The 25,727-nt window shown below is 51.7% G+C and overlaps 1 protein-coding gene across 3 annotated transcripts; it reads left to right on the plus strand.

The window, feature by feature from the left end:
* Window positions 1–9,574: 9,574 nt before the first annotated feature.
* On the plus strand, window positions 9,575–19,361 carry Dlk1 (delta like non-canonical Notch ligand 1). 3 transcript variants are annotated; one of them, XM_055617180.1, is made up of 6 exons: window positions 9,575–9,841; window positions 11,113–11,176; window positions 11,615–11,745; window positions 14,029–14,170; window positions 15,661–15,940; window positions 16,160–19,361. In XM_055617180.1, exons 1-6 carry the CDS (start codon window positions 9,775–9,777, stop codon window positions 16,406–16,408), a joined length of 933 nt encoding a protein of 310 aa, XP_055473155.1. In that variant the 5' UTR covers window positions 9,575–9,774; the 3' UTR covers window positions 16,409–19,361. The 3 variants fall into 3 exon arrangements, with proteins under 3 accessions (XP_055473155.1, XP_055473156.1, XP_055473153.1); XM_055617181.1 differs by having other exon boundaries at window positions 16,166–19,361; XM_055617178.1 differs by having other exon boundaries at window positions 15,661–19,361.
* Window positions 19,362–25,727: the final 6,366 nt, after the last annotated feature.

The raw sequence follows: 25,727 nt of genomic DNA on the forward strand, positions 1-25,727 counted from the left end.
GCCTAGTGTTTCTCTATTAGCTCTCAGTTTGCAACCCAGGTACGAGTCCCCCCCCCCCCTCAGCCCCCAGGCCTGCAGGGTAACTGGGCCTGCTGTCATCCTTCTGGGTTTTTTTGCACTTCACCCACTTTGCTGTAAATAGTTCCTCTAATAAGCTCTCTCTGATCTCACCATCTTGCATGAACCATCTGTCTTGTGCTGAGCCCCACCCGGGAGGCCCTGACTCAGATAGGCCTCTCCAGCCCTGCCTCTTAGCTCCCAGAGCCTGTTGACTCCTGCTGTCAAGCGGGGAGATTGAGCCTGGATCTCGAGAAGTGGATCATGCCTGTAGAGTCCATTTTAGATTGTAGGTGCTGGTTCCAGAGGCCGTGCATCCTGGGTCTCAGGGCCTCATGGAAGCTGTCTGGAGGGCTTGACTTTTATTAGACTTTTCACAGTGCTTACTCACCCTGCCAATAGCAGAACATCTTGTTGGAGGCCAGACTCCTAAAAAAAAAAAATTCCCATCATGGAGCAGGGGCTTACAGTCCACTGGAAAACAACCCCCACCAGCCCCATGACCCCCACACCCTTGCTAACCTCCTGCCCCTCAGCCTGGAAAAGCCTTAAAGATATTGTCAACAGGAAAACAAACCAAGCAAACGCAAACAGTGTGGAGATGGGGTGCTGGGGTCGCCCACATGCCACGCCAGGATCGGAGGAGGTCAGGGGTCAGGTCCTGTTGCTGCTGCACAGGCCAGGAGGCAGAACGAAGTAAAATAGAGTTGGAAATAATTGGCCTGTTACAGAGAGGTGGGTGATGAGAAGCCGAGGAATCAATGTAAGGCTGAAGGCAAACCTTCCCAGTGAAGAGAAGTCTGCTTGCTCAGAGGACAACTTCTGTGGGGCCCCATTTCCCCAGGCAAGCTGAGGACTTCCCTATCGATTCCTTGATAAGATGGTGCAGTTCAGTTCCACAAATACTTGATGAGAACCTACTGTGCACTAAATTCATAGCTTAGAGCCCTGAGAAAGTTGACTTCCCCCCTAAGCCCAGCTCATTTGTGGGAGGAAGGCTTCTCCATGCTGCTGTAAAATCTCCCTGACCCTTGCCCCGTGGACCCAGGGTGGTAGGAATATGGGCCCAGAGGCTGTTATCATGGTTGGCAGAAGAGGCAAGTGGCTTGTGTCGAGCACATCGTGGCCAGAATGGGGCAAAGAACTGGGGGTTAGTGTCTGGGAGGCCAGTAGGTCTTGGGACAAGCTTTGGATAATAAAGGCAAAAAAGAAGTTGGATTCCAGGGCAGGGAGAAAAAAGGAAGAGAGATAGGAAACAAGGCTGTAGAGGGAGTGTGGTTAGCCCAGGACATGACACTGAAGTAATAATGGGAGGCAACCCCGATCCTTCTCCTGGGATACCATGTCTTCATTCTAGTCTTTGGGCTTAGTAGTGTGTGTTTAGGAAGGAGAAGGAGAGGGACAGGGAGAGAAAGAGAAAGCGCGTCACTGTGCATACGTGGAGAACAACTCTGAAGACTTAGTTCTCTCTACCATTGTATCCCAGAAATTGAAGCCAGATATTCAGACTTGCAGGCCAGTAACCTTACCCACTGAGCCATCTCACCGACCCCTCCCTGAGCTTTGTGATCAGTTTTGGGTTGTTTGTTTGGGGTTTTTTGTTGTTTAGACAGTCCCATTATGTAGCCCAGATTGGCCTCAAACTCTCTTTGCTCCCTGAGTGTACGGTATACCACCATGCTGTGCTTCCTCCTCCTCTTCCTCTTCCTCTTCCTCCTCCTACTCTGCCTTCTTCTTTTTTGACAGTCTTACTGAACTGAGGGTTCCTGGAGGACTTTTTACTATGAACCTTACAGTCTTCCTGACAGGGCTTCACTTCCTAACATTCAAGTCCTACACTATCAGTTCCTTGCTGTGTGACCAGCAGAGAGTCACTTGCCCTCTCTGTGCTGCATGCATCTATTATGTAACTCGGTGGGGAGTAAAGAGCAGAGCTGGAAGGAAGACAGAAGAAACATTCCTGAATCACATTGAAGCTCATCAAAAGTTTGGGTTTGGGTTCTAAGCCACCCAGGGTGTATATGTGGTAGGGGGCAAGGTCAGCTCAGGTTGGCACCCCCGTGTCCATCACCGGCTGGAGCCTGGCTGCAGACTGCTAGGTAGGGCCTCCCGGAGGTGCAGAGCGTCACCATAGGAACGGCTGGCTGGCATGCAGAGAGCCGTTCAGAGGAACCAGGCGCTTGGTGGAAGAGACAGTGGGGGGGGGGGGGGCTCTGGATGCAGTCTGCCGCAGCTGCTCCCCACATTGCCAATACAAGGTCTGGGGGTCTTAGTTGTGGCGGAGCTAGGTGGGAGCAGTGTTTCAACCTAGGGGACCCTCCTGGGAAGCAGCTTGGAGATGTCAGCCACCCCTCCATCTCAGAGAAGACTGCTGTCTGGAGAGGGCCCTGCCGCTGGGGCCAGTTGCTAGGACACGGGCTCTTTCTGAGGGGCCCATGGTAACCCTCAGAGAACATGTTGTGCCTCATTCATTTATTCATTAATTCACTTAATCCGCAACCAGCTCACGGGCAGGGCTGCAGCCCACCAGCCGAGAGGTACAAGGAGGAACAAGATGTCTCTGGTCCTACTGGGGTCAAACACATGTGCACAGTCCATTAACACCAGACTGAGAAGATGTGTTCCAGCCAGGGAGGAGGCCCAGGGAGGAGGCCACATGCAGATTCGGTGTAGGTCCGGGTCCAGGGCTCATGGAAAGTGGCAGTGCACAGGGCTAGTGGGCATGCCTTGAGCCCCTCTCCCTGCATCCCGCCCATGGCTCCTATTCTTGGGGATAGGGTGATATCCTCCTCCATTCAAAACATTGTAAAGTCTGTCCTGGACCCAAAAGCACACTGAAAACGTTCTTTTAAAAATATAATTGAATGAAAATGGAAATGTTTCCTTACAAAACTGAAAGAGAAGAATCTTGGATTCCTCGAGAGCAGTGTTTTCACAGCCTTAAACTTGACAGAGCTTCCCTGCCAACAGCTGGGTGGGGGGTGAGGGGGGGCGAGGAAAAACCACCACACAGCACTCTCTTTTATAGACGTGGAGAGCCAGAGAGAAATTCTGCCCCAGGCACCCTGAGAACTGATCTGGGGCCAGAAGGAGGGACTTTCTTGTTCAGGCTCCAAGGCTTGAGGACTTTGCTGTGACTCACAGCTTCCAACACTTGAGCTGATATCCTTTACTTTTGCTCCGCTCTCCCCTGACTCAGGTGGGTGGCTGGTTCTTCACTGGGTGGGATGTCCAGGCTTAATTTCCAAGACTTATGATCAAGTCTGGGACCGATGTCTCTGCCACATTCCACCATGTTAATTCTACTTGACAAAATAAGCCACTGTATTTTGTAGCTGGTTTGTAACTAGTGCTCACCATGGTACCTCAGACCTCAAGGGCTTGTATGAACCTCCTGCCTCAGTCTCCCCCATATTTTTTGTTTGCTTTAGATTTCAATTTTAATCATGTATTGGGTGTAGATTTGTGTGTGCAAGTACGGCTGCCCTCAGAAGTCAAAAGTGGGTTCTGTGGATCCCCTAAGGCTGGGGGTACAAGTGGTTGTAAGCTGCTCAGAATAGGTTCTGGGAACTGAACCTGGGTCCTTTGGAAGAGCACAAGAGCTCTTAACTACTGAGCCATCTCTCCAGCCCCATTCGGAGCTCTTGGGACTACAGGCTCATGTCATATTCACCTCTTATCTCCCACTCTAACAACTGCACAGGATCACAGAAACCTCAGCCACACCATTCCTCTTACATACTTTGTTCTCTCCTTCACCCTGAAGGCTGTCCCCACAGAAGCATCACTTGGAGATCTCCTAAGCATCCTTCTCATCCAAAATCTTCCTGCCAGAAAGTACCATGTCCGTTTCCCCAGCCTGAACCTCTTTGGATACCTAGCAGAGCTCCTTTCGCTTTCTGAGCATACAGTCGGGTTTTCGGTAATCCTGGATGGATGAATATTGCTTTTAGGGATGAGAGCTACTCACTGTTTTATGGAAAATTAACCTCTAAGAATCTGCGATAAGCAGAGAGTTATTGCAGCCTTTGCCAAAGCTAGTGCAGGCAGCTACCGTGATGAAAAGACTAGTTCTTCTTCTGAATGCCCTCCCTCTTGGTTGGAGGGTGAATTCACCTTCTCAGTGTGGGGGTGATATGAAGAGTCACTTAACACTCCTTGAGACCCCCCAGAGTGCCTCACTGCTGCAGCATGACTCAGTGGTGTCCTTTAAGAGGATAATTTGGTTGATGAATATGACGTGAACTTGATATTCATGTAAACGGCACTGGGGAAGGAAGCAAGAAAGGCATAGTCTTTTAAATATTATCACTGGTTTAAAAAAAAAAAAAAGGGTGGCTTCTAGAGAGACCCTGCCCCAACCAATGCTAAATGCAATGTGGACCTCAGACCCATTGGATCCTGTCTCTAAAGCTTGCAAAGCTGGGTCAGGGCCTGGGGAAACAGAGTACTTTCTCTTTCACATTATAGGCACATTGGGGCTATATAGGATTTGTGTCCCAGCTACCCCCAGAAGGCCTTAGTGTGCTCAAGAGTGGCTCGGGGGTCATGATTCACCTCCCAGCCCCACACATCAGAGTCACACAGGCTGCATTTCTGAGGCCATGGGCCACATTCCCAGCTCTCTGCATGCAAAGCCTCTTGAGACCTAAGAGCCTTTTCTTTGATTGAACTTGAAACAGAGCCGTGTTCTCAAGCCTAAAGGTACCGGTGTGCCTCTGATTTCCCTTGTCCTCCACCTTGGGCCTGCCCCCTGAGGCAGAGAGAGGGAGCCAGGGTAAGGGCTTGGAAGGATAATCCCAGAGCAGGGGTGAGCCCATCTCATAGCATCGCATCTCCTTCTCTGGTGTTTTCCTGAAGGCACAGCATTCAAGGTTGCTGAGCTACCGGAGAGAGGATGCAGGATTTGGGGAGACTGGAGCAGTCCCACTCTCTGCTCAGCTATCTTAATCTCTTTCCCCTCAGAGTTGGCCCTCCGAGCAGAGAGCTGAGGCTTCAATGCTGGCAGGCCATGGTTTGGTGCCCAGTTTTGCTACTCTGTGCTCATCTGCAAAGCTCTCAAACCTCAGATGCTCAGCTCTAAAATGGCCTTTACAGTCCCACAGCTCCAGGCTCTGAGGAACCTCTGGTAGAGATGAACCCCATTGCATTGGGGCAAGATGAGATCCTGGGGAGGAAGAGGGGGCTGTGGGGTTTAGTGGGTGGTGAGGCCACAGCTTCAAGTCTAATAGCAGCCTGTGGCTCTGTGCTCTTCTTAGTTAGACTCCCTTCAGGAGAAAGGGAGGGGGAAGGCGGGAAGTGTCCTTGAGTGGAGGATGAAAAATGTCAGCTTTAGAGAGACAATAAAAGTACTCTTCCCAGGCCCCCGGCTCTGAGAACCTCACCATGCCTCAGTTTACTTATCTGTAGACTGCCCCAGGACTAATCAGCAGAGAATCTGACACCTCCCAAACCCACAGCCCAGTCTAGGCAGAAACAAAGCTTCAAGGCTCAGAGATTCTCAATTGGGGGTGTGGAGCAAGATGTCGACTTGGGGTTAGGCCCCCTCCCCCCACCAGCTGGCCTTCCCCTCCTGTGCAGATCAGGACCAGCTTGTCTGAGAAGCCCGTCAGCACCACCCCCATTGAGCTTCCCTGACCAGCGATTCTGTATTTAATCAAGGGCCAAGTGGTCTGCCTAGGGCTGGAGGCAGCGATAGGGGCTGGGGAGGGAGGGCGGAAGAGGGGAGCTGGGTACTGGAAATGGGCCAGAGACAGCATTTTTTGGATTCTTTCAGAAAACTTTGACCGATAGCCAGGGCATCTCTTTTGCAAGACAGAATCCCCTTGCTTTCCTTTCCTGCCTGGAAGTTACAGAGCCTTTGGTTTGGCCAGAGAGAAGCAGCCTAGTTCCAAGGCAGCCCACATTTTCTCGTGACCCTCATAAAGAGCAGATCCAGTTTCTGATACCTGCATAGCCCCCCCCCCCCGCCCTGCTGTGGTGACAGTTGGGCAGTGTAGTAGGGGGCTGCTGGCTTCACTACTGTGAGTCCAGGGGTCTGAATGCAGCCGCCTGAGAAGAGGAGGGGCAGGGGAGGGAAGCTCAGATAGAGGAGGGGGGCGTGATTCCCAGCCCCCAAGATCTGCATGGCAAACGGCAGACTGTGCCGGCTTCTCCCCAAGGGATTGGATTGGCATTTTCATGCTTTCCGTGCAGCCTCTGAGCCCGTGACAGTCTCCAACCTCCCCTCCCTAGTGCTCCTGTGCTACTCGTTCGTTCTCGGCATCTGCTCATTACACAGAAATCTTCAGCCGGCAGCATTAACAAATGCTTTATTGAGACCAGAGCAAACCCTCATAAAACTCCTTGGCTTGTGTGCCTTAAAAGGGGAAACTCCCCCACCCCAAGCCACCCTGCAGGGACTCCAGAAGAAGACTGTCAGCTCCCCTCAGAGATCCCGCTAGCTCCCTGAGGCTGGACCTTTTAGGCACTGAGTTTTCTGCCTATAAAACTCTGAGGTCTCTTCAGTGACAGGTGTGTGATCTCTGCTAATAGACATGGAAACATGGCTCAGAGAAGGATGGCTGGCTAGAGCCCTCAGCAGGCACGGGAATGAGATCTGGGATTAGAAAGCAGGCTCCCATCAGCCAAGGGAATGCCCTTTAGCTTAAGCCTGTGACATTTAGGTACCTAGGCTGGCCCCGTGACTTGCTTCCCTTTCCAAACTTGGGAGAGCAGGGTGTTGAAGGGGTTAGGAGAAGGAAATGGAGCCTAGGCGAGGTGCTCGCTTGACCACTTTTGGAGTTTCTCATGCTCCATGTACCCCGCTTTCTTTTTGCTGCCTTGAGCGGGAACCCAGGGATCCATCCCTTATCCCAGTGGCCCAGCCCCAAGACCCACCAATCTTCATAATTCTGGTTGAGAGCTCAGCCCTTCCAGGCTGCCTGCTGCACTGCACTGCATGGGATAATTTTGGAGGCTGAGGTCAGGGGATTTGGAAGGGAGAAAGAGACGAAGGAGGGCCAAGGGGACCTCAGTGATCACCAAGGAGGAGACAGTGGCACCTGCCAGCTGCTCTAAGTTTAACCTGGGACTTTTTGGGGGAGAAAAATCCAAACAACAACCTTCCCTAAATAACAAAACAACAACCTCTCCTAAACAACAAAAGCTTGCTTTGCTGGCCTCAGTTTAGTAACTGAAGGCAAGAAGAGCCCAAGTAAGTCAGAGGGTCCACACCACTTTAGGGGTACCTTACCTACTCCCTCTAGCCTGCCTCAGAAGCTATTTTCCCCAGCACTTATTCATGTGAGGTTTCTGCAGAAAGCACAAGAAAACACACACACCAAAGAAACTGGGCAGTGTTCTTTCAGCCCTCCCCCCCCCCCCATGTGCCCATCCCTACCTTTCTTCCCTAGGGGCTTCCTACAGCCTGGCTTCCAATCCCCTAAGATGGCCAAAAGTCTTTGAACTTGTTTGGGCAAGATCAGATGCCCCCCCACCTCAGGCTGAAGATGCCCCCCAGATTCAAAGAGTTAAATTCCCTTGCCTAGCCATTCTCCCTCACTGTGGGGGAAAAGGAAGCCATGGCTGGGGAGACAACAGCTCAAGGCCCCTGAGAGCTAGGTGACAATTAATACATGTGAATTGAGTATGATCCAGGTGATCCATCTAAAAATCCCAAAATCTTTTCTCAGAGCCTAAAAGACTTCCGTTTATTTATTTATTTGTTTATATGTAAAGATGTTCTTATGTGTATAAGCATTTTGACTGCCTGTATGTGTGTACATCACACGTGTGCCCGGTGCTCTTGAAATTAGGTTTACAGCCGATGGTGAGCTGCCACATAGGTGCTGGGAACTGAACCTGGGTCTTCTAGAAGAACAGTAAGTGCCCTTCGCTGCCGAATCATCTATCCAACCTCCACATTAAAAAAAAAAAAAATTTACATTTTATTGTATTTTTAATTTTAAATATTTATTTGGGGTTTTTTTGTTTTTACATTTTATTTTAATTTTTTACATTTATTGTGGGGACAGGGGGGAGAGAGACAGAGAGAGAGACAGAGAGTACATGCCATGAACAGGCCAGACAAGACAACATCTCTCAATCACTCCTCCCAATATGTGAGGTAGGTATAGAGATCAAACTCAAGGTGTTGGCTTGTAGGCAAGAACCCTTACCATTTACGCACTGAACTAGCACAGTGACTCTATTCACATTTAATTTAAGGAGGTGCCTGTGGGAGTCAAAGGACAACCGCAGGAGTCAATGATCAAACACAAGGCTGGCTGGGAGCATCTTTACCCACTGGGCCATCTCCCTGGCCTCCCAGCCACCTCCTTCTCCTTTTGAGCCTCAGAATGGGAGAGCTGAGTAGAAGTCTCTAAGCTCTTGGTGGGGGGGGTGGCAGAAAAGGGGGTTGCCTGTGAACCCCCAAGGACTCTGCAAAAATCATTATTCCCCCCCCCCCACTTTCATTCTCTAAACCATCCCTGGTTGAAAGCCACTAAGCAGGAGTGTGTGTGTGTGTGTGTGTGTGTGTCTGTCTGTCTGTCTGCATTTGACTTAGACCATACTGAGACTGTCAACCCTGTGGTCAGAGATGGGTCGGATTGTGTGTGGTTTGGGGTAACCTCAGACATTTTGGGGGCCTGAGCATAGGCGTTCCTGTCAGCTGTGCAGCTATATGTACTGGAAAGAATCCATGCTTTTATGTCTCAGCACGGTAGATAGGGCCCGGTCTGTGGCGGTGGTACCTGCGAGAAGGGGAGGGGAGGGGGTGACGCATGCTGTCGTCGGTGTTTACCAGTGGTCTCCTGTGTTTACAGGCGGGCTGCGTGGAGGGGCGGCATAGGCAGAGGACGCCCAGGCTCTCAGAGCTGGAGCTTCCGCTGCTTGGAGCAGATCAGACAAGAGTTCCTGCTGCCCTGGTCTGTGACCTGTGCCCCAGGGGCTGGCCCTAAGGAGTGCCACTGTTGAAAGGTGTGTTTGGGTCGGGGGTCCCTGGGGCAAGTGCGTCTGCACCTTCCCACACTGCACAATGGCAAGGCTCGTCGGGGGGCTTCGGCTTTTTGTGGTCGTTTTCGTGTGTGCCTCTATGATCATGTGCGTCTTCCACATCTTCGTGGTGTGCGTTTGGGTCCTCCTGGGCTTTTGACCCGCGCACCATGTGTGCGCGGGACCCCAGCCCTAAGTGTCTAACTGTGTCTGTGAGCGTTTTGTATTCTGAGTGCGTGCAAGGGCTTTCGCCCGCCCGCCCGCCCGGCTTGGTTCCTGCGACTTGAGCTAAGCGGGCCTGTGCGAGCGCCGCCGCCTCCGCCTCCACCGCGTGCTGTCCTGTGTGCGGACCGCGTGCCCATCGTGCGCAGGTACCCGTCTAGCCAAGAGTGCGCCCGCGTGAGCGAGCCGCTTCCGGGCGCCGCGGCGCTGGGGGGCGGCCCCGCCAGGGGGTGGGTCACCGGGACTGGCCGGCGCCTGCCCCGTGCGCGCGAGGCGTGGGCGTGAGCGGGGGCCGCGGGGGGGGGGGGGGGCCGACAGTACGAAAAGGCGGCGCGCGGGCCGCAGCGGCAGCTCCTCGGCGGCCCGCAACTAGCAGCGTGCGCCCCGGTGCAACCCTGGCTTTCTTCCCGCCGGACGCCCTCGCCCCCTTCACCGTCCGCAACCAGAAGCCCAGCGCAGCCCCCGGAGCCCCCTCTGCACCGTCTCCGCTCCCCGGACCGCGTCCCAGGCCGCCCCGAGATGACCGCGACCGGAGCCCTCCTGCGCGTCCTCTTGCTCCTGCTGGCTTTCGGCCACAGCACCTATGGTGAGCCCCCCTGGCGGCCTGGCTCGCGCCCCCTCTGGGGAAGCCTGCGATGCCCCGCTGACCACCCCGCCCGACCACCCCACGCTCCCTGTCCCGTGCGCCCCAAGTCCCGCCCGTCCCGCCTAACCCTAAGCCCCGCACCGTGCCCGCCTCTCCATCCCTGCGCCACCCTTGCGTGCCGAGCCCATTCCCGGGATCCTGGGGTTTGTGGGAGGCGGAGGGTCCCAGTCCCTTCTAGCCTGACAGAAGTGGCGTTCTCGGAGGGGTGTCTTGCGCGGATTGAGGAGGTATGAAAAAACGGGCTGGGAGGTATTCTATTTAAGAAAAAAAAAGGCTCTGAGGTGCAACTTTGGGGGCGTATGTGCTTAGAAACAGGTCTGGGGGCTCTGGGGTGACTTTGCAGGCGTGGTCCCCAGTTTCCAACAGGAGCACAGCTGGAGACCCTGCTGCGTGGTGCGTTTTACCCTAGGTGAGGGGCTGCGACACTTGTGTCTGCAGCGGCCATCTGTCTCAGGGAGCGAGAGAGTTGCCCCCTTCCCGCAGCGACCCCAGCCCCCACTGCGCCAGTGGTTGTGGGAGGGGGCGGGGGGCTGTCTGGAAAGCCCGAGAGCTGGTGGAATAAATGCATACAGTAGGTATCTATTAAAGTGTAAGAATCCCCTTAAGAGCATCGGAATCTCAGAGGCCCTGCAGAGCTGTTGCGTAGTTCTTTTTATGTGCCCGGTGCGGGGGTAAGAGAAAAGGGGAGCGAGAGGGGGAGGTAGGATTTGTCTGTCTGGCTCAACTAGGGTTAATCTTGAGGGGGGAAGTTGCATTACCTGTGAACCAGGCAGGTGGGCTTGTCTGAGTTGTCCCAGAGACCTTAAAATCTCCCCTTACCTCACTTTGCAAAAGGGAGGGCTTGACGGAATGCCCAGGGGTCAAAGGCTACCACTTCGTTGTCTCCCATTCCTACTTTTAGGGGTCTGGGGGCTCCTATTTTCTTTGGGGAGAAAGGTGTCTGCCTTGCACTTGGAGAATCAGGGTTATGCTGTGCTTGTCCCTTGGCTAGGAATACACAGGACAATGGTTTCCTGGGTAGGTTGAGTCACATCCATCCACAGACAAGAAGTGCCTACTGTGTGTCAGGCTAGTAGGACTTAAAAGGGTCTTTGGACCCCCCCTACCCCCACCGAGGGGCAGTGGGCCATTTGAGAGAAAACTGACTTTGTAGTGTCCTCCAGGCCTTATGGGGTGAATTGTGTACCTTTTTTTTTTTTTTTCTTTCTCAGGAGCTGAATGCGACCCACCCTGCGACCCCACATATGGATTCTGCATGGATGACAATGTTTGCAGGTAATGGCGTAGTCAGTTTGGGGCCCATCATGGAGTCCTATGGAGTCTTGGAGCCAGGCTGAAGGGGGGGGGTGCTTTGCCACAAAACTGCGTCACAGCTTCTTGCTTCTGCAGAAAACTGGTGGGGGGGGGGGAGGAGAAGAGAAGGAGGGGGCAGGAGAAGAGGGGGATCAGAAGAATGCTTTGCAGGGTGAGGCCACTGCAAGTCACTGCAGCAAATGAGGTTCCCGTGGGGGTCTGGAAGACCCTCGCATTTCTGCCCCTGAGGACCTTCTCTGAGTTTTCCATTCAGGTGACTGCTGCTTGCTGCCAGGGACCCACTGACCTGGGAGCTACAAAGACCACCATGGGTCCTCCGTTCAGAAGAAGTCACCTTGAGCCCTCTTTGGACCTCTGCCCTCTTCACGTGTCCCCCCTCTCTCCTATTTGTCCACACAGGTGCCAGGCCGGCTGGGAGGGAGCCCTGTGTGACCAGTGCGTGAAGGCCCCCGGCTGCATGAATGGAGTCTGCAAGGAGCCATGGGAGTGCATCTGCAAGGATGGCTGGGATGGAAAATTCTGCGAAATAGGTGGGCACTGACCTTAGCCCGCCCTCCCCTCCCCCACTCCCACCTTATTCCAGAGCCCCTAAGGCTATCTGTAGTATGTGATCTCCTGCTGGGCCTCAAAGGCCTCCTCAAATGTACAGACTGTATTTTGTTCACCTCAACACTGTAGGTTCCCAGATTTGGGGGGGGGTGTTTAGGGGGAGGTACTGGGAAACTGCCTGTTGAATCGAGTCACAAGACAAAATACAGCATGCTCAAGGTGGCTGGACCACAGCCTGGGGCTACTTGCACAGGTTGCTGGAGCTAGGAGATGGGGGAGTTCTGCGTGTGCTGGGGGGGTGATTCTCAGGGCCCACCATCAAGAAAAGGGAGCCAACGACCAGATAGGGGAGGGGCAGCTGGTGCTGAGCAGTGGTAGTGGGCTCAGGGTTGCGGGAAGACAGGGCTGTGGGGGCATCCAGGTGTTGCAGGAGTTTGGTGGTGGGGAGAGGCTGAGAAAGGGTTAAGGTGCAGGTGTGGGGGGGACCCCAGGAACTGTCTCCTCAGCATTGCCAGTGACAAATAGGGAAACTGAGGATCAGAGAGCAAAGGAGCCTCAGTACCCCAAATAGTCTATGGTGCTTTGGTGGGAGGGGGAAGGTTTTTGCTGCAGCTGACTCATGCTCTGGCTACAGCTCTGCAGCCCCCTTGCAGCCGCAGCAACAACAGCAGCAGCAGCTACTGCTGCTCTGAATTTGGGGGTACTAGAAAAACCACTGAGCAGGGTCAGGCTTTTAATCTGGATCACTCCCTTCCAGACAGCTGAACCCAAAAGAAACCGTATTACAGACAGAATTCTTCCTACAGGTCCCTCGGCCTGACTAGCCCCTCGCCGTTAGATTCACAATGGTTGTCTGGATGGAAATGGTGGGGGTCGAGGGTTGTCCCAGGGGGGAAATAGCTCTCCTTCTGCCTGCATGGCCACAGCTGCAATTCAAGCAGAGAGGCGCCCCCTCCCCACCCCTCTGCCCTCTCCTTGCAGCAGCTGATTCACCCCTGTCTTTGGGGCTGGAGGCTCAGGAGAGTTGGTATTTAGGGGGAATGAGCAGGCATAGTCTGGGGATGGTCCACAGATCTTTATCTTGACTCCAAGATTCCGAGTGGCAGAAGAGCAGGGGCAGAGAAGCCTGAGCCAGCTGCAGAGGCTCTTTACACTAACGTTACGCTGGCGCTATCCCCGAAAGATAAATCCTCTTTATGTTTCCTTGCACCACACGGGGCTCCTGCAGAGAGTCCACCAACATGGTGCATAGGCGTTTCCATGTTGATAGACACTGGTCTCCCTTCCCTCAGGGTGCAAGGCTCTTTGAAAAAGGAGAGGGAAATCTCCACGTGTGGCCCTAATACAGGAACGTCTTCCTGGGGGCTGCCCTTACTGGCAGGCTCTCTGGCCAGCCCTGGCCTTTCTACAGCTCAAATTATAGAAAACCCTCAAGGATCAGCAGAGAGAGAGAGAGAGAGAGAGAGAGAGAGAGAGAGCTTTTCCTTTGATATAGAGGGAAACTGAGGCAGAGCTGAGGAAGGAGCTGAATTCTGTGGGGCAGCAGGTTGGAGCTGCCACAAAGGGTCCTTTCTTGGCCCTGCTGGAAAGCTGGGGTCTCCACAGTCAGAGAACCCTTGCCCCGGGCTCCTTTGTTCAGCTCATCCCTAGCTTGCTGAGCCAGGATAATGAAGCCAGCCTGACAGGGGGTGTTAAAACACAGTGGAAAGGCAGCAGTGCTCATGGAAACCCACACGGACAGGAGAGCGTTCAATAGTTCTAATTTTGCTGCCTTCAAAAGATGCAGTCTTTTTTATCCTTGGACCCCCTTAGTTCAGGACCTGAGAACAGAAGGACCACGGGGTGGGGAGGCAGCGCTGGGGCTAAATTAGACTTCTTGTTTCCCCTATAAGGGACTTTGATGGGAAAGTGTGAAGAGCTAGTGGGTTTTTCCCCCTAAATGTCAGGCTGGAGTGGCCCCCAAGGTTGGAGACCCCTTAACGTAAGAAGCTGGCTCCCTGTTTCATGAAGGGAAAAGGCGTCTGTGCTGCTGCATTGCAAGGGCGCCAGGGAAAGAGTGCAGCTGCTTATCTCGCTCTCCCATAGCCTTGGCTTTCTCACTAGTGACCTTACAGTTCAGCTTCCTGACCCTCAGCACTTCAGGACTTTGGGGAAATCCTGCACCCTCTTCCTACAAACCCTACTTGGAAACCACAGGCTGAGCCACTTAGCTGGGAGAAAGCTAAGCACCGGTTTTTTGTTTTGTTTTGTTTTCTGTTTCCCAGACATTCGGGCTTGCACCTCAGCCCCCTGCGCCAACAATGGAACCTGCGTGGACCTCGAGAAAGGCCAGTACGAATGCTCCTGCCTCCCTGGTTTCTCTGGAAAGGACTGTCAGCACAAGGCTGGGCCCTGCGTGATCAATGGGTAAATATTCTGACCTCACTCTGTGAGTCCTGCCAGCTGCCCCCCCACCTTCCCACCCCCCCACCCCAGGAGGACCTGTGGCCTGATGAGTGCTCCAGGCAATCTGAGCCCCCCCCCACCATCCACTTTGATGGGGGTGGGGGTGATTTATGGAGGAATGTGCAATTTCCATAATTTTTTTTTTTTCAAATGGTCCTAAAGGCGATTTCATATTCCCCTGATGTCCTCAAGCCCTGATGCCGGTGAATGACAGCAGATTGAGATGGGGACGGAAGTGCCAAGCTGTGTAATTTTCTAAAGGCAACATAATAAGTGATCAGAGTTCAGCAGGCCAGGCTGTGAAGCCCACTTACCATACTGTAGGGGGCAGTTTAGGGCACTGCAATTGAATTTTCTGGGGTGTCCAAGGAGAGTAGAGGGGGCACTAACATTAGCTAGCCCTAGAGGGGAGGAGCCTCTGCTCCAGATATAGGAATCTGCTGATGGTTGGAACACTCAGGAACACAGGGATCTAAGGATCTGTGCTCAGGAGGGACATCGAAGGCAGTGACCACTGAACTACACTGCTGTTTACTGGCAAGGGGAAAAACACAGAGCAAGACCTTTCAACTCGTTTTGTTCTAACAGACTTGAACTAGTTTGTCAAAAGAGTCCGGGGGCCCTCAGGATGTTTTCAGACCCCAGTCACTCCGCAGCCCTTGGCCTAAAGCGGCAGTGCTTATTCCTGTGTGTGTGGGGCGGGGGGGGGGGGGGGGTGCTTTTCTTTCTTCGGAGTTTTGGCATTTATCAGATGACAAAGGGCTAGCTCATTTAAAAGCACTTACGTTAAACGCTGGTGCTCTGCTTTGAGCAAACAGCTTCAGTTTGCAAGCTGCCCTTGGGTGAATGGACCACTATTAAACAGCTCGCCACAGACACCACTCCCGCCAGCATAGATCCAACCCGTATTCCTTTCACAGAGCGTCCCCAAGGGTTTCCCTCACAATAGCCGGCTGGGCCCACTCCGCTAGAAATAAAAATAAGAAGGGGGGGTTGGGGTGGGGTGGGGGACGAAGACTAGAGCCCCAACCAACAGCAGACCTCTCCTGGAGAGCTCAAGAACAATGCCCCTTACCCTCCTCACCTGAGGATGAGCCCAAATTTACTCCAAACTTGGGCTGTTACTATTGCTGCCTCTCCTAGCCTCAGTTTCCCCTTCTATCCAGTGACTAACAATCTGTGCCCTGGCCTGAGAGACAAAATAAGAGGTGGGGGAGGGCATGGGCGGTCGGTTCTGTTCCAGGTTGTGACAGGGTGAGGTGTCCACCCCTCCCCTGCCTCTCTCTTGGTGAGCATCCAAGTAAGGGGTCCCAGTCGCTTCCTCTCCTGCTGTGTTTCAAGCCCTGTCCTTGTCAGGTTCAGAGAAAGGGGCCTTGCCCCTGCCCCCCCCCCCCCAACGCTCTGCCTAGCCCAGCCGCTGAGGGCCCTTTACCATGCCCTTTGTGTTGCAGTTCCCCCTGCCAGCATGGAGGCGCCTGCGTGGATGATGAGGGTGAGGCCTCCTATGCTTCCTGCCTGTGCCCCCCTGGTTTCTCCGGCAACTTCTGTGAGATCGTGACCAACAGCTGCATCCCGAACCCCTGCGAGAATGATGGCGTCTGCACCGACATCGGGGGCGACTTCCGTTGCCGCTGCCCAACTGGATTCATCGACAAGACCTGCAGCCGCCCGGTGAATGCCTGTGCCAGCAGCCCATGCCTGAATGGGGGCACCTGCGTCCAGAGCGCCCAGGTGAGCTTCGAGTGTCTGTGCAAGCCCCCATTCATGGGTAACAGGTGCGCAAAGAAGCGGGGGGCCAGCCCTGTGCAGGTCACCCACCTGCCCAGTGGCTACGGGCTCACCTACCGCCTGACCCCCGGGGTGCACGAGCTGCCAGTTAAGCAGCCCGAGCAACACATCCTGAAGGTGTCCATGAAAGAGCTCAACAAGAGTACCCCTCTCCTCACCGAGGGCCAGGCCATCTGCTTCACCATCCTGGGCGTGCTCACCAGCCTGGTGGTGCTGGGCACCGTGGCCATCGTCTTCCTCAACAAGTGTGAGGCCTGGGTGTCCAACCTGCGCTACAACCACATGCTCCGCAAGAAGAAGAACCTACTGCTGCAGTACAACAGCGGTGAGGAGCTGGCGGTCAATATCCTCTTCCCCGAGAAGATCGACATGACCACCTTCAACAAGGAGGCTGGGGACGAGGAGATCTAAGCAGCAGCATGCCCCCAGGCCCCTCTATACTCTCGGGGTTCCGCAGAGCTCACTAAATGCGGTCTGTGCTTCTCTTGTGATGCAGTTTGCTCTCTTTCTGTGTGGAATCTAGTGAACGCTATGCTTCCATATATTGTCCTTGTGTCGCTGTGTGCCACGCTGCCATGCTATCTTAAGAACCCCGTTTCTCCCTATTAATGCATGATAACGAATAATAATAAGAATTTCATCTCTAAATGAGTTAAGAATATAAGTATGTTATTCTAAACTCTTATCAGATATCAAATATAAAATATCAAAAAGACCAAAAAAAAACATGGCAACAGAACCAGGCCTTGGTGCTGAGGCCCCTCCCCCAGGGGGGTGTCAGCCACCCAGGCCTCGTGAAACCATAAGATTGCTGTGCTTGACCACTCACTGTGAAAAGGGCTAAACTCTTTCGTTCTTTAATTCTCACACGCCACTTCGACTCACACTCACATCCAGTCTCACACCGCAATGCAACCCTTAGATCTTTGCAATTATTTGTGACTTTGCAGTGTGTAGTGGCTGTGTGTCAGGCAGAGAGAGCCCCCAGGTTGGCTGCTGGCAGAGAGGCGGGGACCTTCGCCCCAGCCCTGCCGCTCACTCGCTGTGTGACCCTTGGCGAGACCCCAATTCCCAACCCTGGGCCACCTCCCCACCCCTCTCTTGAGGGAGGGGTTGCAAACACCCAAACACCAAGGTCCTCTCTAGCTCCCAAATTCAGAATTAGGAACGAGGGATGTATACCAAAACACTTCCTGACTCCAAGAGTAGGATCTGATGGAGACTTGGTCTCATCCTGGGATCCGAAAGGTTTTGGCCTATCCTGGCTGTACACTTGATAGTAAGGTCGATCCCAATAGCATTTTCTCAAAATGGGGAGCCTTCTGGCTCACATCCAGTTTGGGAAAAAATGGCCCCTGTTAGGTCAAAATGAGCCATTTGGAGTTGCCTCTTGAGCAGCCCACCCCCTGCCCCAGCCCTCCCCTGGCCCCATGCCTCCCCCACTCCTGCCCCCACACTCCACCCCATGCCTGCCCCTCAGCCTGTAGACTAGAGATGTGCTTTCAGACTTAAGTGTACCTTGAACCACAAGTGCCCCCTGGCAAAATCTGAGTGAGCAACACAGCCCTCACCGAGGTCTTCACAGGCTTTAGTGGAAGCTGCCGCTTGTGCGGTGTTTTCTAGTCCTGTGACAGAAGTGGGACAAGCACCTGTCCACAGCCATGGATGTACCTTCGTGTGGCTGAGGTTAGGACCCTCAGATCCCAAAAGACCTAGCCAGCTTCTTACTTAGGATTTCGATTTTTTTATTTAAAATATAAAAGAGCCTCTATCTTTTTTTGCAAAACAAAAGAAAAAAGAAAGTAGGAAGAAATGGGGAAGAGCCCTGTGTAGCTTCCCAGCTTTTGTTTGGGGTCTGGCTGCTGCACAGTCCTCGGGTCCCAGTTAGGAATACTTTGCTTCATAGGTTGTTTGGGTAGGAACCTATGCTCTAAGCTTATCTGTGAGCCGTGTTACCTTGCTCTGAGTACTTGCTTACAAGTCATTGTCACCGTTATCACAGCACACACTCACTACTTCATGGTCATCACCCACTGTTCACATGCGCCACCGTTGTCACACATTTTCGACCCTGTCGCCCCTCCAACCTCTACCCCAGGTTCATTTCACCCAAAGCCCTGACTCAAAATATCTCTCCCCAGCCATTGGTCATTCATCATCTTCAGCTCAAGCCCCTCCCAGCTCCACCCTGAAGTCCCTCCCCATTTTGCCCACCCTCATTCCTGATGAGGGTTGCATCCCAACTCCCAGAATCCCCCTCCCACCATCCCTGCTGCCTATCCCCCCTCCTCTTCCCCTGACTCCCTCCCCCCCTCCCTCCCTCCACGTCCCCTGACCTGCCTGTAATCACCCCCGTCCTGAGGCCAACCATCACCACCAGGTCATCATCCCATCTCATTTTGAGTTCGTTTTAAGAAATAAAAATATAAAAAAGATAAAAAAAAATTCTTGGCAAGTGCTAGGCGGGTGTCTGGTACCCCGCCTGGCCTCTCTCAGCCTGAGACCTTGACCAAGTCTGCTAACAGTTCTGTTCCTCAGTTTCCCCAATTTGGAATTCTGCAATTGGACAAAAACAGCTTTTTAATCCACTCCATTTTTTTTTTCTTTTTGGTCTCCATGTTGTGGAGAGCAGCCTTGTGCCCTATGGCAAAGGGTTGTTCTCCTAGCAACTCCTCATCCTGTCCAAAGAATTCATCACCCACCATTCATCCATTCAGGGAACGTTTCCAATCACCTGCAGAGCTTAAGGCAATGAGCTTTCTTGGAGCTGTGGGATGTGCAGGCTGAGGGGCGTAGTCTGGGGAGGGCACAGACGTCCCCAGGAAGTGTCCCCAGGAAGCCAAGCACAGTTCAGGTAAAAACAAGAACAGACCACCGTGGGAGCCAGCCGGAGGATGCTGAGCACCTCCTTCCGAGTGCCACCCACCGTCTCACCTGCCCACGTGACAAAAGATCAAGAAACCTGCGTCGATGAGACCACCCTGCCAAAATTCAACAACATCCACCCGCCACACAAGAGGAGCAGCATCACAGCCTCATCAAGGTCTTCAGAACCCGTCCATCTACGGCCTAATGCTATCTGCTGAGAGAGTCAGATCTCTGACTGCCCATGCCCACCTCGTGTGCGCCTGGTGCAGTGCAGTTTATACAGCGGGTGGAGAAGCTGAAAGACAGCTGTCTGGGACATTTTTACTAATTCGGTACCAAATTAACAGTGGCGATAATTCTGTAACCAAAATGTTAATGAAATGTCCATCATGACGCTCTTTCAAGCCTCCCCCATTTTTGGCAGGCAAGTCCAGACGCAATGCAAAAAAAAAAGAACAACCTTGTTTATTGAAGAAATAAAGGAACAAGGGCTTTACTCGTGTTTACTATTTATTTATTATTCGGCAGTAACACCAGCACCTCCCAGCGATGGCCCTAACCATAGGCCAAGGGTATTGGGGGCTCTGCTTTGGCCCAGCTCCAACCCTTTCAGTGTGGCCTGGTGCCACAGGTTATTGGGGGTGGGGCAGAGAACCTGAGGATTTCTTGACCACAGGGGTCCAGAGAACACCACCGGGGCATGGGGAACCTTGTCTTTATATAGCACCCTAAGTGTGGCTGCCCATGGGAAGTGTGGGAGGATCTGGAACATGAGAAGAACCGAGACATGGACCATGGACCCAAGAGAGTCACACATGAGCAGCCAGCTCTTCCCACATACAAAGTTTGGGCCCGGAACTGGGTGGAACCCTCCGTGGACTCTCCAGGGTTATTAGAGGGTGGTTGCTAAGGTGAGAGAGAACATAGGCGGAGGGTTACCCAGCGGGGGCAACTTGGCCCATGTTATGTGTGTAGGCTCCTTTCACACTCCTAACTCAGTCTCTGTATGTAGTACCAGATGCAGTGTGTAGCAGGTAGCAGGCAGCGCCTGCTTCTCCTCTAACCCCAGGACACCAGGAGCCATGCATCAAATCAGTGTGTGTGCCCCTCCAAATGCCCCACTCTGGAGCTCCACCTGACACCTGTGGCCTTGGGAGCCTCGTTCCTGCTGGCCCAGCAAGTGATCCTTGTTCTGATAACCACCCCAGGCTTTTCCATGACTGCCCTTCCTGCCCAGCTGCCCAGGCCCAGAACCTGCTATCTCTGGGGGATCACCTACCCCACTGTCCACTCTCCTAACTCCTCTTACTTTTTTTTTTCGGCTTCATTCTCTGCACCTTAGAGGCCAAGGACCATCTTCTTCTAGCTTGTCTTGTGTTTCTGCCATGGCCCATCTCCCTCCGAGCACAAATGAAGCAGAGTACACAGGGGGGGACTGGAGGGGACATAAGATCTTATACATGGACTCTGTTCTAAAAGCTACAGGGAGATACCATGGCCATGTGGAGTTAGGAAACATAAAAGCATCAACATGGGGAATAAATTTTCTATTAAAATATTAACCCACCAAATTCTTCAACAAAGTCAGTGAATGAGGTTACCTAACCCAGGAATTCCAGCACCCAACAGTTTGAAGGAATGAGAAACGTCTAGGTGATGAGCACTGGTCTAGAGAATGGGTGGTGAAGAAGCAGATCCACGATCAAAAGCATTTCCTGAAAAATCAATTCTATCCAAATGTTAGATGGAAGCCTCATTGGCCTGAGAGGCCCTAGGGTTTGGGATGCCCAGGGGCTAGGAGGGAGCTCTGGATTAGGAGGAATGTGAGATGAACCCTGAGTGGTAGAGTCAACAGTGGGAACATCTCCCATGGCTAGTTAGGCTCTGGAGGCCTTTGGGCTAGAGGCTGGACCCTGCTGGACCCCTGGGCTAGGGGGTGGAGCTTTTAAGAAGTGAGGCCAAGTGGGAGGCAGGTCTTTGGGTCATTGAGGTTGTACCCTTGAGAGAGATTTTGGCCCTCCACCTCTTTCTTTTATTCTCTGTTTTGCTTTCTACCTATGAAATAGGCGGTTTTGCTTTGCAAAGAGCTTCCTCCAGGATGTACTACCACAAGCCCAAAGCGTCAGAGCCAGCTACCTTCTAAAACATGGGAAGCCAAAAGTAAACCTTGCTCTTCATGATTTCATTATCCCAGGTGCTTGTTCTAGCTATGTAGAGCCTCATCACACCTGGGCAGGTGGATAGACATTGCATAAAGGGAGTCAAAAGAATGGTGAGAATTGTGGGAGTATCCCTTGTGGTCAGGAGCCAGTCCAGGTCCCCAGCCCAGAGCTGCTTGCTGGACCGTTTGGATTAGGAGCTGCGCTCCATTCCTGGGATGCCTATAAAGCCAAAGCATGGTGCTATGCTTGGTTTGTTCACTGTCTTACACCACTGAGGAAAGTTTCTGTCACACCAGCAAAGACCCACATCAGCACAGGCCCATGTCAGCTGTGGAGGAGGACGCTTGCCCAGCTCACAGAGGGTGTTTCGGCTCTGCATTTTGCTTCACCATGCACTTGGCAAAAATGAAAACATACAAGGTAACTAAACAGTAACCCAGGAATTTGTGAAAAGGAGAAAAAAAAAGGTCTCAATGAGCTAGAAACAAGTAGAAAGTACACAGCCCCTTAATGTCATAAACAGATTCTCTGAAATTAATATTCGTCATCTCACTGATCAGTATGACCTGTGGGATGTAAAGCTAGGGCTCCACAGTGGATGATGGATCCGGATTTGGATGTGACTCTGTGGTTTGGGTCACTTCATGCTGCCTCCTCTTGTGTGAAAGAACACAGTAAGGTCCTCAGTGTACCGCTGTTCCAGTAGCTCTAGCTGTCACGACAAGACAAGAAAATGCAATCCAGAATCTATGTGGTTCCCAGACACACATGCAGGCAAAACATCCATGCACATACAGTAAAACCAATATATCCGAAAGGAAAAGAAAGCAGGACTTGTGCCTATTTAATAGCAGTCTTCCCCAAGCCCCAAACCTTCAAAGACAGCTGGAAGAAACAAGCCAGGAGAGGGCTGGGCAGGCTTACGTGGTGGAAAGCTTTCCCAGCATGAACCAAGTCCTGGGGGTCACCCCAAGCCTGTATAAACTGGGTGTGATGTGCACCTGTAATCCCAGCACTGGGAAGGAGAATCAAGAGTTCAAGTTCAGTGAGTTGAGGCCTGCCTGGGTTACATGAGACCCTGTCTCAGAACAACAGCAACAAAAACAAGGGCTGACAAGACCGCTCAGCAGATAAAGGCACTTGTCACCAGGTCTGATGACCCAAATTTGATGCCCAGGACCCACCTGGGAATGGCCATGGGACAGAACCAACACATACAAGTTATCTTCTGATCTCCACATGCTTCCTCTTCCTAAATTAAAAAATAACAATAATCATATAAAAAGAAAACAAACAAAAAGCAAAGCAACAACAAAGCTAAAAATTAACAGACAAACCACCACCAATAAAAACAACAACCACAACAATAAAACAACATCAACCTAGGACTGGCTCAAGAAGTCAGTATATTGGGAAATATATCCTTTGATAAAACCAATGACACCAGGCCTCCCAGCCCTTGGGAGGCAAAGGAAAGCTGATCTCTGTGAGTTCAAGGCCAGTCTGATCTACAGAGTAAGTTCCAGCACAGGCAGGGCTACACAGAAAAACTCTGTCTTGAAAAACAAAACAAAACAAAAAACCCACCAGCAACAACAACAACAACAAAACCCTCAAAGATTTGAGTATTTTAATTTTTAATCTAAAATTTAAATTTCTACTCCTGTAGAAAGTTTCTAATTAACCCCTGGATTAATTTACGCATTTAATTCTATTGATTTATATTAAGACCACTTAATAATATCACTCTGAATTTTAGCTGAGAAGACGATGAGGACAAGTATGAAGAAAAATAACTTTCAAATAAAACAAAAAGGTCAGGAGGAAAAGTGTGTAGACAGATGTGGTGGTGTAGCCCTTTAAGCCTGGGGAAACAGGAGGCCGATATCTATGAGTCTGAGACCAGCTGGGTCTACATACTGAGTTCCAGGTCAGGCTGGGCAACATAGTAAAATCCTGTCTCAAAAAAGAAAAAGAAAGAAAGAAAGAAAGAAAGAAAGAAAGAAAGAAAGAAAGAAAGAAAGAAAGAAAGAAAGAAAACAAAATATCCAGAATATCATGGTTCGGGTCTAGCAGGTGTTTTTCTGCATCAGGCGGAATGCAAGACTGAAGCATGAAGTTTTAAAGAAATATCAGTCCCTCAGGCCCATGTGCTTAATCATAAATATGGAGAGGCTGATGGCTAGTTAACGCCTCTTAACCAAGAAGATGATTAGCAATGTTTGGTGATATTCTTCATTGTCAAGGCTGGACAGGTGGTACCTACTGGGTTGGTGAATAGTCCAAAAGGCATGGGTCAGCAGAAAAGATCCTGTCTCCAATGTTTATAACATGTGGAAGACCCCGGAGTGAGGCCATGGGTCAGGCCAGCACTTTTTAAAATGGCACACCTGAAGCCTTTAATGCCAGCACTTAAGGAGGCAGAGGCAGGCAGAGCTCAAGGCTAGTCTGGTTTACAGAGTGAGTTCCAGGACAGCTAAGGCTACACAGAGAAACCCTGTCTTGAAAAACCAGAAAGAGAGAGAGAATGCCACACCCTCACGTAAAGTGTAATGTTATTCGGTTAGCAACCTATGGCTTCCAGTGTTATAGATGATGAAACTGGGACTCAAAGATGGAAGCACCCACCTGGTTAGGCAATATGGTAGCACGTGGCTCCCACCGATGTACCCATGTGTCCTTGATTATCCATTACGGAGGTTTGGTTTTGCCTCCTGATTTTCTTAGTTTTTCATTGCTACGTTAAGAAACAGTTTTCAGGCTGTTTCCCTCCCAACAGGTCATTGATAAACAGAGTTCAGTGAAGTTCCATCTTGGTCAACTCATGGTATGTATGCTCTGCCCCCTGAATAACCCCTTGTGGAGCAACCCATTGCTCCTCTCATGCCCCTTCCCCTAGCAACTGCCCAGTGCAGTCAAGACGTCACTTTGCCAAGCTTCAGTTATCAATGAGATTGTCTCCTAAAGGTCCCAGTGGTTCCCCGACTGCACCTGGGCTTATCTTCTCAACCCAGAACTTCACCATCAGAATTTTGAGTTCAGTATCTGCAGAACACAGGCCTCATGGGGTGAGATTCCCGCAGAAGTTGTCTGTGTCCATGAGGATTGTATAGCAGAAGCAAGAATGTGCTGCTGGAGATTTGTGCCTTTTACAAACGGGATGGATGAGGTTTGTCCTCCCTAACAGTCCTGTGTTGGCAGCTTTGTTCTTAATGTGGCATTGCAGAGCTGGTGATGACTCGAATAGTTCCCTCTCTTGGTGCTGTGGCGCCTCCCACCATTTTGTAAAGTGATCACAGCTGAACAGATGGGACCCCAGGAGCTCCACCTAAAACTGTGAGTTAAACAGCCCTCCGGCCTGTGTGTGTGGGGGTGCGCGCGTGCAGGTTCACGCATGTATATGTGCTTGAAGAGCTGCCTAATTTGTATTTTGAGAGGATCTCTTGCTCAGACATGGTGTTGGTTAGAGGGGATGGACTGGCTGGCCCATGCACCTTAAGAGACCGGCCTGTTTCTACATCCCTAGCCCTGCTTACATGCACTACCATGCATGGCTTTTTGTGTCCTAGGGGTTGAAGTCAGGTCTTTCTTTGTGTTTATACAACAAGCCCTTTGCCAACTAAGCTCTCTAGCCAGCCCCTCTTTTCTTGAAAAGTTACCTGGCCCCAGGGGGATTTCGATAGAAACATAAAATGCCTAGCACCAAGGGCTTGGAAGGTATAACAGTTGTGATTACTAGGCTAGTCTACTTTTGTCCAATCACCTATTTGGCCCGAGAAGAAAACAGATAGATCTTGGGGAATAACAATGAATTATTTAAAAAAACCAAGTGTGCGGCTGCTGTTCCTGATGTGAGTCCATTGTCAGAACTCATCCACACTGAAATCCCCCAGCATACAGCCTTGCTGTGGTGAGAGCTTTTTCCTTTTTGTCTGTTAGTAGAGGCCATCAGAGTGAGTTCACTTCCCAACTGTATTGGCAAAGCCGGAGGCCCATCATCCCTGCTGGACTTCGGGGTGCAGTGAGGGGGCTGTGTCTTTTCTCCCAGCACCGTGCTGTAATCTGCTCCCCAGGTCTTTGATTGTCGCTCACTTACACAGTGCATCCTGCTGCTTTGTCACATTGCAGTTCCTTAGCTGGCTGCATCTGGGAGCAGGACACGTTGCTGAGACTTGCAGGCCAGAGAGTAGGAAATAAATTCTCCTTTCTGCCTCAGTGAAAACCTGAGCTGTCCTGGGAGTTTGGAAACATGTTGGAATATTCTCTCCAAGGCAAAAGACAAAGAGCCCCGTGTAGGACCTCATATGGAGGGAATACATGCTAGTGTCATAGGCCTGTCCTACCAGCTACCCAGGAAGCTGAAATCAAGAGTGTTGCCAAGTCCTGGGCTTGCCTAGGTGATGGAGCAAGTTCAAGACCACCTTAAGAAACTTAGAGAGACTTCATCTCCAAATAAAGAAGAAAATTAAAACATCTGGAAATCTGTATTACTGAATGTTTATTGGTATGTATGGATAACATAGGTTCAATTCCAGAGCTGGAGAGAGAAAGTGGTAGAGAGAGAGAAAGTGAGAGAGAGTTAGGGTAGGCAGTGAGGAAGAAATGAAAGGGAAAGAAAGGAAGAAGAGGAGGAGTGGAAGAAGGAAGGAAGGATGGAAGGAAGGGCTAAAGTTAGAGCTTCCTCCTCCTCCTGCTTATCA

This window comes from Psammomys obesus, unplaced genomic scaffold (genome assembly GCF_907164565.1).
Source record: "Psammomys obesus unplaced genomic scaffold, mPsaObe1.curated_primary_1811, whole genome shotgun sequence".
In the NCBI taxonomy this organism is placed as follows: domain Eukaryota; kingdom Metazoa; phylum Chordata; class Mammalia; order Rodentia; family Muridae; genus Psammomys; species Psammomys obesus.